Source organism: Molothrus ater, chromosome 2, assembly GCF_012460135.2.
Source record: "Molothrus ater isolate BHLD 08-10-18 breed brown headed cowbird chromosome 2, BPBGC_Mater_1.1, whole genome shotgun sequence".
Taxonomy (NCBI): Eukaryota; Metazoa; Chordata; class Aves; order Passeriformes; family Icteridae; genus Molothrus; species Molothrus ater.
In genome coordinates, this window is record NC_050479.2 from 71,155,222 (window position 1) to 71,168,736 (window position 13,515).

The window sequence follows — 13,515 nt, forward strand, 5'->3', positions numbered from 1 at the left end:
TATGCTCTCACCATGATTATCTTTGTTCATAAAAAAATAAGCAGTCAGTGTTAGACTTGCTCATATTGCCACAAAGTACCATCCAAAAGTATTTTTCTGTCAGATGCACAATGCCTGTTTCCATGCTGGTTTGTCCACTTATGCTCTGTTTAGAAATTTTCTACTTTTTAACTGTGACTGTGAACCAGAAAGCATTTTAAAATACAGTCCTTGGCTTTTAATGTTGTTTCACTAAATACTGCCTTTGAATAAGTAATACCAAGAAACTGAAATATTAGTCTGTTGTTAGTGCATGATTCTTTTACCCTGTATCTTTTCAGATTAAATACAGATGTTGAACTCTGTCAGAGTCTGAGACGTCTGCTAGCTGATGAAACTGTATTGAGTTCCTTAGATCCAGAAACCAGGTACTTATTAATGCTTATAGATCTTCATAGATTTTAAATAGAACTTTGCAGATTTAGTTTCTTAGATGCTATATCTTGTTCCTTATTGTACTTATATTTTGTGTTTTCTTAAATTAATAAATGCAACTTTTGGAAAACAAACCACTTTTCCATTATTCATTTACTAGTCTCTACCAAACTACCTGCACACGAGTTAGGAAGTTTGTAGTTGTGTAATCTTGGAGAATGTGACTGTAGAGCACAAGATATATTTATGCTGAATAACTGAGATCTTGCAAGAACAAAATAAAAGAAAACTTAATATTTTCTTCAATAATATTATTTTGATTAAAATTATATACTATACATATATACTATAGGTGTCTAGTATCAATGTGCTTAGGAATAAAATTAGGAACAGACTATATAACTTGATTTCACTTTATAGAAATTTATATTTTTCAAAATTAGATTAGCAGTATAGTTATTGAAAGCTTACTTTATGGTTGCTGTAATAGGTTTGATTAGCTGCTTATGCAGTTACAGTTTTGAATTATTTATTCACTGACATGGTTAGACAAGCTTAATGAGTAAGTTATTTCCTTCTTCTTTCTTTCACCACAATCAAGGATGTTAGATTTGGAAAGATGTTTTTCTGATATTAAAATAAATGAAGTGTGAAAGGAAATTAAAATGGTAATTTGCACAAATTGTTTGAACATCTAGATTAAGGTACTGGAATTATTTTGAAGGATATTTTCAAAGCAGATGACTAAACTAAGAACAAAGGACAAATTGTTTCTCACTGAGTGAATTATTAAGGACCTAAAATGTAGGAAATCTTTGTCCGTAATAAAAACGTTCATATAACTGTGGTGTTAATCTCTGTGAAAGACATGAAACATAAATAACTACTAAAGGCAAGATCTGTTAAAAAATGCTGCTTAGTATTAAATGAGGCTGTTTTAACAGGGATTTACTGTATTTTTAGGCGAGTGGCAGAACTTTTTATGTTTGATTTTGAGATCAGTGGCATTCATTTGGATGAAGAAAAGGTAATTTCTGGCTACAATGTATGAACAGAAATTTGTCTGTCTACAAAAGACCAGATAATGAAACATGTGGGACATGAAATCACGTGCTTCTGGGTCAGTTTGTCCTATGTGGAATTTTGTTGCCTTAGAAGTGATTAACTTTGACGATTTTAAATCACTTCTGAAGGTAGTTTTTAGATAGTTGGTTGTTCTTCCTAGTTTGGTCCTCATCATTCCTTTCTGTCCTGAGGAGTTATAAGCAAGTCCTGAGATCCTATTTTCTTTCTTTGGTGTCTGCATCAGATATTTAAAATAGCTACTCAGCTATCAGAACAAGATATTTACAGAGGGGGAAAAGCAGCACTCCATGCACCTTGATGACCTTGAGGTTAATCAAGTGGAGTGTGTTAGAAGGGTTCAGGTGTGTGTCCAGGCACTCCTGGGGTGCTCACATAACCAGAAGGTGTAAATCTTGTTCAAAATTGAGTATCTGGGCATGGTCTGATTACCTGTCTTGGAGCTTTTATATACTTTTGCAGTAGTTAGTGATGGATTTTTCAAACCCAGCAGCTTACACCATGCTTTGTGGTATGGATGATCTGTCTGTTCAGAGTTCATGTCACTGTATGAAGTTAATTCCTTGTTTATTTGAGTCATGCCCTCCAAAAAGATCCGTACAAAAGCTCTTCTACCAGACTGATGCTAAAGAGTTATTCTGAAGATAATGGTTTTGATGGTGTTTTGTGACCTAGAAAATGGTTCTAGAATATATTTTTACAATTACATTGTCCAAAGAACAACCCTGAAACTTCAGCTCTGGAGTTTGTCTGATTTGGCCATTGGTTCTATGATGCTTCATCTCCTTTCAGTTACAATTTCACTTATTTTTGCATGTTTTCTCTTCCTTCCCTGCCTATCTCACTTTTCTTGCTGCTCAGTGGTTTTTTTCATTTCTCATTTAAGATTTTAGTAATCCTTCCCTGTTTTAAGTTGAGGTTTACTTCTGCTACAAAGACTTCCTGCTTTTTAAAATAAAACTTGAAGATATATTTTCAAGAGAAAGAGTGGGAATGGGAGGACAGAGATCATGTTATGTCATTCTTTGGACTGTACAAGATATGTTGTATCTGTACCCTCAGCCTTTGTTTTTTTGAGCTATGAGCCCACAGACAATACAGTCCACAGTGTACTAATGTGAGCAAGTTCACTGAAGCACATCTTGCATGATTAGTGTGTGAAATGCTGTGATGATGATAAAACTCTAATCACAAACTTCTAAGAGAAGGATTGAAATACTGTAAATAGTTTACAGTCTCCAGAAAACAGCACAATACAAACAGGAAAAAGAGAATTTTATTCTATATCTGTTTTAGGGTATCTCTCTTAAAAATGCTTCTTTTTTTAGTCAAAGTTTTACATAGCAATCAGTTACAAGTTAGCAAAGCTTGTGTAATTTCTACTTGAACTCCACTATATATTTTCGTACTGCAGAAACGTGGGCCTTTTCTTTGAAATTTCAATGCTTTATGAGCATCTGGTCTTGTTGACTTGCCCTGCATTATGACTTTATTGATTCTGTAGGTATAATCTTAAGTGTTGTACTTTCTGCTTAATTTTTGAAAGAGTCCTTTAAGGTTTAAAAACTTTGAGTTCTGCTTGTACTCTGTCTGAAGATATTGTTTTGTACTTTATTTTTCTTACAGCGTAAAAAGGCAGTCGAGCTCAATGTCAGAATATTGGATTTATGTAACGAATTTCTGATAGGAACTCACATTCCCAACAAGATTGACAAACATGTGTTGCCAGAGCACATTCGGTACAATTTTACAGCTGAAGGCAATTACCTACGAATTGCTGGTCTGCATGCTGATTGTCCTGATGATCTGGTTTGTATTCCCTGACTTTACTTTGGCATCCTTTATACCAGAAGTGCATATCAGTTATTTGACTTGTTAGTGAGTCAAATCTATGTGGTTGGTGATTATGCTGTAATTACTAACAGGGAACAACTTTGATAGAATGTAATAATCAATGGCATATTTGATAGTGGCAGGTATGAAGTAATGGCTGTGCAGATCCTGAATGGCTGTAGGAAGAAGAGGGGCAGAATACAGACTGGATTTTAGGCAAGCACACTTCAGTTTATTCAGAGGTGGGATCCCATGAATTGCAGTTCTGAAGGGCAGAGGAGCTCAAGAAAGCAGGTAGTTCTCTAATGGCAGCATCCTCCAAGTGTGTGAGAGTAGTGAGATACTCAGTGCATCCTGATCCTTAGAAAGCCAAGCAGATGTATCAGGAACCAGGCTTGACAAGCAAACAACTCTTAACAAAGCTTCATCTCCAAAAGATACCATACATGGAGTGGAAGGTACAAGATCCAGAGGAGAAATGTAGAAACATTGCCTGTATGTGTAGGTATGATGTTGGGAAAGTCAAGGCTCAACTGCAGTTGTGACTTGGAAGGGACATCGAAAGCAATGAAAGCAGTTACTGTTGCATTGGTACTAAAAGCCTGAGCAAGGAAAACGTAGGCTAGGTGCTGAGTAAGGTGGGTGACAGTGGCAGCAGACAGATAAGGCTGAGATGCTCATCACTTGCTTTTGCCTCAGTGTGCATCAGTGACTTTAGTCCAAGGCAGGAGATTGCAGTCTGGATTGGTGGACAGTCAAATAGGTAAAAAGACCAATTTCAGGATCAGAGAGTTGGTTGACATGCACCCTACAGGAAGACTCATAATGGAAGAATTCTTGCAGGAGTCTATCCTGGGTCCCCTGTTTAACACCTTTATCAGTTACATAGAGGAAGTGACAGAAGGCTTTGCCTACCAGATGTGCAGGGGAGAGCAAATAGGGAGGAGCAATCAATACACTTGAAGGTGAAGGCTGACATTCAGAGTGGCCTAAAAGCTGGGATAATGGTTCAGTGGCCTAAGAGCTGGGATAATGGTTCAGTCTTACATAATTCAAAAAGGACAAGAGCAAAATCATACACCTGGAAATGGAGAACTCCTGGTTATAGGTCAGGCTGGGACTGCCTGGCTGGGTCTGATCTGTGGCAAAGGCCCACAGTACTGGTGAGCAGCAAGCTGAGCATGAGCCAGCAGTGACCCTGGCAGCAAAGAGCCAACAGCACCTGGGCTTCCCTTAGAAACTGAGGGGTGAGATTGTAGCCCCACTCTTCAGGAGTGTCTTCAGCAGAGGCCACCAAGATGGGCAGTAACTGGAGTGCTTCCACTGTGAGGAAGGGCAGAGGGATTTGGGCTTGTTCACCCTGCAGCAGGGGTGGTTTGGGGGGACCCTGCCAGCACCCTCTCCTTCCTACCTACAAAGGAGGTCATGGAGAAAATAGAGCCAGGCTCTTCAGCATGGTGCATGACAGGAGAACAAGTGTCAGAAGGCAAAAGTTGAGAAATGCCAGTTGGAGAAGTTTTTCCTGCTGATGATACCCAAGCAGTGAAATAGTGAGGTCATGCTGTCTATCCCATATGTGCAGGGTTTCAGGACCAAACTGGAAAAAGCTTTGTGTGACTTGGTCTTAGCTCATAGCTGCCTCTGTTTTGTGCAGGAGGTTGGATTGGAGACCTCATGAAGTCCCATCCAACCTCGATTATCCTGAAAAAAAACTTACTTTAGTTATTGATAATGTTGTTTTTCTGAAAAAGAATTAATTTTGAGTTATAAATTTAAAATTAGTTTAGACTCATTGAAATATGGCCGTGGCATAGACTTTTAGTTACAACTAGACTTTTAGTTACAATTCTAGGATCAGGAGCATATTGAAACATTTCAGGGTTCTTTCTTCACTTATGCTATGTGGAGTGAGGCTTAGTTCAGATGAAGGCAAGTATAAGTTGTTGCTGGATTTCTTGAGCTTATTCCATATGTAGAAATAAAATTATTGGTGATTGGCTTGTGAAACATAAAAGCATTTTATTAAATTTTGAGTCTTCAGCTAATTTCTTTTTTCAGAGTTATGAAAAGACCCAAACTAAAGACCCAAACTAAAAATATGAGAAAAGGAAAAAGTTTGTAGGCAGACGGGCAGATTAATCGTTTTCTACTACAAAAGAAATAAGGCTTTTCTCTTCCTCTGTTTTCTCTCCTCTGACCCTGTCTCTTTTTCTTGTCAGATTCTACCATTAGCAAACCTAACTGATATGCAGAGAACAACTTGGGTTTATTTTCAGAAGTTTTAATGAGTTAAAGCAGCCCACAGAGTGGTCTGAAAAGCACAGATGTTGGCAGAAAGAGGGAGGTGATGAGAGACTCTTGACAGGAGTAGAGAACAGGACCCTTTTTGGCAGTCTTGATCTATTAGGTTGTCTCATTGCATTTCCTCATTCCACTTCTAATGGGTAAGAGCTGTAATTGTCAGGCAGTTGTAATTAGTATTGTTAAAAGACTTTAGGCCTTTTCCCACCAATATCAGTGGAATACAGCTGTTATGCCAATCTTCAGTTGCATCACTTGTTTCTCTTAAAAATCACTCTGTAGCAATGTGACTTTTTTTTTTCCTTGTATTAGGTGCGGGAAGCTGCTTACAAGATTTTTCTGCATTCAAACACTCAGCAGCTGGCTCGATTGGAGGAGCTGCTTGCGAGCAGGAACAGCCTGGCTCAGCTGGTTGGCTATGACACCTTTGCCCACAGGGCTCTTCAGGGAACAATGGCCAAAAATCCAGGTAGGAAGGCATGTATGGAAGGACATGTTGAGAAGTCAAACATGTAACATGAGACCAAAGGTTGTTCGTTTCTTTAGCTAAGTTTGCACATAATTCTTCCAGCGAAGTGTTCTATTGCAGTTACATTTTGCTGTATGCCATACTCAGTGGTCACTGTAAATAACAGTACTCACTGAGGAGGATCTGGTGTTTTAGTTCAGAATTGATGCTCACTTCTTAGATTATGAAGGTGTCATTATCTCAGCACATAACAAAGTAAATGGAGTACTAGATTCTCTTAAAATAATGTCAGTGGAGTAGTTTGTTAAAAAAAATCTAATGGAATTTTTATTTGGAATAGTAAATGTAAATTTAACATCCTTTAAATTAAACATCCATCTCATGTAAATTTAACATCCTTTGGGACGGGAAGAATAATTTTAATATTTTTTCCTTCCTTCTAGAAACAGTAAGACAATTTCTGGAGAAGCTTTCTGAGCAGTTGTCTAAAAGGTATGCCTTTTTCGCTACGTTTTTTTTAGCCATACTCTTTATTTCAAGAATAGAGAGACTTGTGCAATAATAAGTTAGTCAGTGCTGCTTATTATGTGCTTTGATTAAATAAAGACCAAGACTTCCCCAGAATTTTGAGAGAAAGAAAAAGCTGTGTGCTTAGAATAGATTCTGTGTCTGTGATCAGAGAACACCCAGGACTGAATGCAAGAAGTGCAGTTAACAGCAAACAGGAAGACCAAGCTGAAGTGTGGAACACCTATCCTTGTCTTCTTGCCATATGCACAACTCCATACATTTTGCACCTATAAACAAATTTCCATCTTTGTCCCTCTTGCCACCCTGAGCTCCACACAGCACAAAACATGGGGGGTATTGTAAGAATAAAAATGCTTTTGAGCTGTACAACCACAGGAAGAGGGACTGAATTTGAAAGTGCCTGAATGGCAGAAGCAGAATGAAAAGGTTTTTCTACTGTTGTATGTGGACCTGCCATTTTATCTAGTCATTTTATATAGTACTGTAAATCTCTGATGATGGACATTTTATTAGGGTGCAATATCATCATGTACTGTATTTCACTGCTCAAAAATCTTTCATTAATGTTTTCATCATAAAAATATTTTTCAGAACTCAAAAAGACTTTGAAATGATGACAAAGATGAAGATGAAGCTCAATCCCCACAATTCAGTAAGCTACATTTCCATATGTGATTGTCTGTTTTGTTTCTTTAAAAAAAAATAGTATAAGGTAATCATGTTCTACAATTACTTCTACTTCAGTGTATAAGATGTAATAGAATTAGAAACATTCTCTCTACTGGCTTCAAATGCTTTCTGACCACTTAGTTGCTGTATTAAAACTAAATACTGAGTATTTGCTGTTGGTTTATACAAAGTGATAGTGAGATAACCAAAACATAAAGCTGTGAAAGGAACTACCACTTTGCTTTGAATTAATCGACTCATTTGATAAATAAAGGTTCTGCTTTAGGTTAGATTCAAGCCCAGTTTGTATACTACATTGAATGTATCTTAATGCTGTACATATCTAGATTTATCTTTTTATTTGAACTGAGTATATTTCTTGAAATCTGGTATGAAGTCCTATCATATAGTTGAATAAGAAGACCAATCTTCAAGAAGTGTTAAAAAAGTTTTCAGGTTATGATATATGATGCTATTTTTGAATTGAGCCCTAACTGTTTCAGATTACTTTTCAAAATTCTATGACTTACTGAAACTGCAAAAATACTCAAGTGAAACAAAACTTTTACTTTGGGTTCACTTTTTGTCTGTTATTGTAATTATAAGCTGGAATTCTCTTTCAGATGCTGATGCCATGGGATCACCCCTATTACAGTGGAGTCCTTCGTGCTGAGAGGTAAGCTCCTTATGTTCCTGATTGTAATGTAAATGAGTGTCCTTGCAATAAAGACAAAGAAAGTTCTCAACGTAAACAGGATTTCTTTCTTTGAAGATGTACCTCAAGATGAAAAAATAAATATTATCTGGTGGGAGGGTTGTTTGCAATATTTTTTAGTTACTGCTCGAATGCCTGTACAAGTTTTTGGCTCCTGTGTTGTTTTGCAAGGAAATATTGGCCCTCTTTGAAGATCAAAGAGAACGAAGCAGTTCTAGAACTGATAGAAAATCCTTATTCTTGTTTTGCTTTTAGTTCTTAGCTGGGCTGTACTAATGTTTAAAAATAAATTTTGAACCCTGAATACAATTCAACTTTGTATTTTAACTTCATTGTGCTTCTTACTGAATGTGTAACTTCATCCTCTTTTGCAGACTTGAAATAGGAACTTCTTCCATAAATCTTTACTGTTTATGGATAGAATTCATTCTTATCTCTCTTGCAAAGACTGGGAAATAAATCCTTTACACAGACCTAAATAGTGCAGGCCTTTGCACATAATGAGATGTCAGCTCTGAAAGATGTAAGCCCTGCATGTTGTCTTTATTAGATCAGCAGCAATGACCTTTGAGGTTTCTGTTGGAAAAGATAATTGAAAGATGTGATGCTCTCACAAGGGGGTTTAGAAAAAAATTCTTCCTTCACTGCAGATTTACAGTTTTTTGGTTTTTAAACAAACATAGACTAGATGTATCTGATTAAAATAGTAGTTTGCTCTGGATCAGAAAGCTGTGGTAGTATAGACAGCATGAATGGATTGCTAGAAGCTGGCCTGGTTGTTTTCAGAATTGGTGTGTAAGGCTTAGAGCATTAGGTGTAGAAGGCACTGTGTTTTTTACTTGTCCTGGAAGAGTGTCTTCTGGTGCTGATTGTCCTTAGTCTTACTGTCCTTCTTAGATCTCCTCATGAAGCTAACAATCTCATGGTTGAGTTGCTGATGATCACAAGTAGATAATTTTGCTCTTTTTGGCATTAGAAAGAAAAATATTTCCTTTCCTTGGAGGGCTTTGTAAGAGACCCAATTAAGTTACTTTAAGAATTGCATGGTGTCTTTGTGAAGGAAGAGCTGCAGGTAAAACAGACCTAGACATTGGCAGTGTATCTTTGCTATTTTTTTGTATTCAGGCACCAAGTCTGAAAGTTGGATCAGTGTGAAGAGTCTCTTGAATCTGTGTAGGGCCTCCCTGGTTACAATCCAGGATTGGGGCCCAATGTTTTTCTCCCTCCAGCTTGGGTAGGACTATTTGTTTCTGGCAGATATACAAGCATCTACAAGACAAGGGGAAAAAAGTAGTTTTCCTTTCCATTGTGTGCAGAGCTGCTTTGCTTTAACACAAGGGTGTAGATCTTTCATGGGCCTGTTTTCTGGATAGTTGCCTTTTTGGAAAAAGTGTTTGATCTAACTGCCTGAACAAGGCTTTACATTTATTCTGCTCATATTGTGGGTGGTTAACAGGGTACTGGACACTGGGTATTCGGCTCTGAAAAGTGAAAACTGCTCCCCTGCACAGTCTCAAAGACTGTGCTCTATGAGTGAAACTAGGCAGGAGTCAGAGTATTCATACAACAGCCAGAGGATGGGAATATACCTTGTCATGTCTCTGCCCTAAATGCCCTGTTACCCAGATGGGAATCTCCTATTCTTTATCTTCTATTTGTACTTTCCTTGTTTGACCACATCCCTTCTTGAATGCCCTGTGGATACTATGGTATGTTCAGATCAGCACTTTTGTAACTGGAAGATAAGAACTGTATCTGTCACACAAGCCTTGATGCTTGGCTGGAGTTTGACTTTTGGCTATTTGTTGTTACTCTTTTTTTAACTGACCCAGTTATCTCACAGTATTAAATTATGCATCGAAGGAAAAGTGATGTTATTTTCCTAGGTTGGTTGGTTTTTTCCATAGGAAAATTATGGAATGCTTTTAAAAATATATATTTTTCTTTTTTTTTATTTATAAGCTCAATAAATAATTTTTTTTACTTCTGTCCTATTATATTTTGCATTTTTTCATCTTGGAATCACAAAATATATTTTAAAACAAGATGCACTTAACTGTCATGCATTTCTCCTGTTCTTTGTTTAGTCTGTTAGATTTTTTTTTTTTTTTTTTGTTCTCTAAGGGTTTCTCTCTTTTGGAAGAAATTTACTTTTAGCTTTAGGTCTTTAACAAGAATGCCATGGTTGTATTTGTAGTAGTGCTGTGCACATAGCATGGCTTATGTATTTGTCTCTCATGTTTTGTGACTCAGTAGTAGTTTGCATGGTAGGTTTTTGTATTAGGAAATTCTCTTTTCTTCTGCTTAGTAAAACATTTTTGTTGATAGGGAAGCAAATGTATGCTTTTGGGTATTCCCTTTGGACTACTGTTGTCACCATGGCTCCAGCTGAAGTACAGACTTATCATTTTCTAGGTATTGTCAGGTACATGAGATACAGATTATCTTTACAAATGTAGGGATAAAGAAAGAGACTATGAGGATTCGGTTCTTAATTAAGTAACTCAGCACTAGGGGGTGCAAGAAATATTCTATGGGACCGTGTGTCTGCTTGAAAATGTTGGCCTATTCAGCCGTTCCTCTTTAGTCCTCCAGATTTTGACCAGCTACATCTCAAATGACACTAAAACTCGTGACATGTTTTTAATGTGTCTATTTTATATTTGCAGCATGTTGTGTATTTTAAATTTATGTATATATATTGTCTTGTAAATATACATTTAGTCTTTACTGTAGCAGTATTAAAGTAACAAATCCTTCACCCGATTTCTAATAACTAGTTCTAAGAAGTAGATGTTTACTTCTGTAGGATGCAGAATGCCCTCATGCGTTTGGACTGTAGAGTTCTGATGCCATTTGCTGTCGCATCGGGTTGGTTTTTGTCACTTTCCTCGGCGTTACCGCTCCTTGCAGCTGTTCTGTCCCTTGAACAGCAGGAGGCGCTCCAGACTCAAGCTGCAAGTTGCGGTTGTTCTGTCTAAACCCGGCCGCAACAATTTTCTTTCTGTCAGCTTTCACCAAGTCTTTTCCCTGGAAACTTGATCCTACTTCAAAAGTGTAAGCCTCCTGTTGATGGGAACAGGATATGTTCCTTTTTTTTTTTTTCCCCAGCCTATGTTAAGTAGCGTCTCTGGCTACACTTAAGACAGTGTAATGTTTTTGTAGCTATAGTTTAAGGGACAGGGTAAATACATGTCGGTATAAATGTACTTTTAAGAGAAACAGGAGACAAAAGTCTGAAATTCATGGTAGTAGTGTCTTAAAAGAAGATAGAGTAATTAGGAGAACCTCAAGAATTTTGGCAGGCTAAGGGTAATAAACCAGTGAATGCTAGGACATGCTTCGGAATCTAACAAGTAAGAAGCTGTCTAATATGTATATTATAAAAATAATAATGTTGCATTTTAGTGCAGACAAGTACCCAAGTATTAATGAAATTGCATTACTTCTCAGTAAGTGCAGCTATAATTCTCAAGGCCCTGATCTTGCAAAGATGTGGTAGTCCTGCTGACTTCTTCCAGGTCAGAGAAAAAAACACAACAGAAAATCACCACAAAATGCTGTGAGAGACTTTTTGAGATCAGCCATTTGCCTTGAAGGTAGGATTGGCTGCGCTTAGTCACTTCTGACAGAGGTGCAGAAGTGTTCTTGAGAACCATCAGCAGTGAGCTTTGTGTATTTGGTATTCACTTCTGTTTCCTTAACCTGTGGTTCTTGCCAGGCTGAGTTGACTTCACTGGCTGTAATTCACTGTTAGGATTTTTGCCAAAATGTCCCAGGTCTTATTCCACTTGAAGCTGTGATGTGCTTGCAGAGTACTTACAGATCAATGCAAAAATAAGTTTGTTTCCTGAGGTGTAGGAAAGAGAAGCCACCATGACAGCTGCAGGCATTTTGGATCCGGGGCTGCCAGAGATTAGGAATAAATCACTTCCTTTCTTGTTGGGACTATACATGGTTTACTGGCTTCAGGGGAGGGTGGGCACCATTTCTGGGTTTTTTCAGAGGGTTACCAAGTACCAAGATGTGAAACATCCAGTCACTTTTTCATAAGTTCTTAAAAGCTGCAATTAATATTGAGGTTTGCAAGTTACTAGTAAAGAAACTTGTTCATGGCTGCTTTTTGTAAAATTACTTTTAGTTTTATGAAAGACTGTTCTCTCTTGGGAATGCCATGTGGAAGTATAGCCCAGACTTTTTGCAGAACATGTGAGAAAACTGTCACTCTGTTCAGTTTGAAAGCTGAAGCGGAAATGTAATGCAAAATATAACTAGGAAATCTTTCAACCAAAGTGCTCAGAGAGGAGGAGAACTTTGTGTAACAAACTATTTGTAAGAAAGGTAAGGCATGCCTTCTGTTAAATCAACTAATGGAGGTATAGAAAGTCTACTTTAACTCACCAGTGACTAAAGCTGGTGGATTAAGCTTTTTGGAGGAAAATCTGAAAGTTACTGAAAAGCATTGCTGTAAAGCAGAATTCAACTTTCAAGAATTATTTCTTTATTCAAAACATTGTGGAAGAACAAAGAAATTGTTGATTTGAAAACTAAATCAAATCTAAAAGTTGGGTATAGTGTTGATACCAATATTCTAAAGTACCCCTTGACCTCCTCCAAAATATTCTAGGAAGTACAATTAACAGAAAGAAAAAAGGAATGTGAAATACAGGTGCTGCTTTATAGTTGATGAGAGTACAAAGGCATTCTATTATTATTATTGTTATTATTTTTAAGAAATCCAGAGTCTTCTATAAGTCATGGTTCAGAGACTCCCTTTAGGTAAAGAATTAAGTTTCATAGTCTGGCATGTAATGAAAATTGGAAGGGGTTTTCCTTGTCTTGATCTCTTCAAGTTAACCTGAGGGGTTCATCTTACTTTTATCTTTGCTAACAAGATCTTTTCAAGTTTCTTTGAAAGTTTGACAGGATCTGTTTTATTAGAGATAGTTAACTTTGTCGTCTATATTTTTGTGGATGTCAACAGGATAATAATTTTTCTCACAAAAACCCCCAAAGAGGTCAGGATATATCAGGGACTATATATAATAGCCACCAATAAAAATTTTTGCCTGGCAGCTAATTTGCAATTGTTGAGTCTGAATGCTTGTGTTCTGAAGAACAGTGATCCTGATTCAAATATCCCTAATGTTCAATTTTATAAAAAGCATTCTTAATAGAATAGATGAAAGTCATGTTGCACAAAACAGTCTTAGCCTCATTCCATAGACACAGCTTAAATGAAAGTGATTTTAGGAGTCTGCATTTTATTTCGACTCAGTGAAGTCACAGAAGCTTAGAAATAATTATTTATAATCACATACTACATCTTTGTTTCTCACGGGGGCACAGCCTTTTTGTTTGAAGCCGGCTGTTCTTGAAGAATAACCAAACCTCATTGTGTCAGTTAACTTCTTTTTATAATCGTTTTTTTAATTGGTTTGGCTACTTTGCTTCTCTTAAAAATACTGCTGGGCTGCAAACTGTGAAAGTAAAGTGTCTG

General features: G+C 37.1%; 1 protein-coding gene across 1 annotated transcript in view; it reads left to right on the top strand.

The window, feature by feature from the left end:
• MIPEP (mitochondrial intermediate peptidase) overlaps window positions 1-13,515 on the top strand; it is a 65,900-nt gene that overhangs the window by 5,934 nt on the left and 46,451 nt on the right. The window contains exons 4-10 of the mRNA XM_036404174.2: window positions 321-407; window positions 1,378-1,441; window positions 3,124-3,306; window positions 5,944-6,100; window positions 6,544-6,592; window positions 7,223-7,283; window positions 7,924-7,976. Of these exons, the coding sequence (XP_036260067.1) occupies window positions 321-407; window positions 1,378-1,441; window positions 3,124-3,306; window positions 5,944-6,100; window positions 6,544-6,592; window positions 7,223-7,283; window positions 7,924-7,976 (654 nt within the window). The remainder of the gene's footprint in view (window positions 1-320; window positions 408-1,377; window positions 1,442-3,123; window positions 3,307-5,943; window positions 6,101-6,543; window positions 6,593-7,222; window positions 7,284-7,923; window positions 7,977-13,515) is intronic.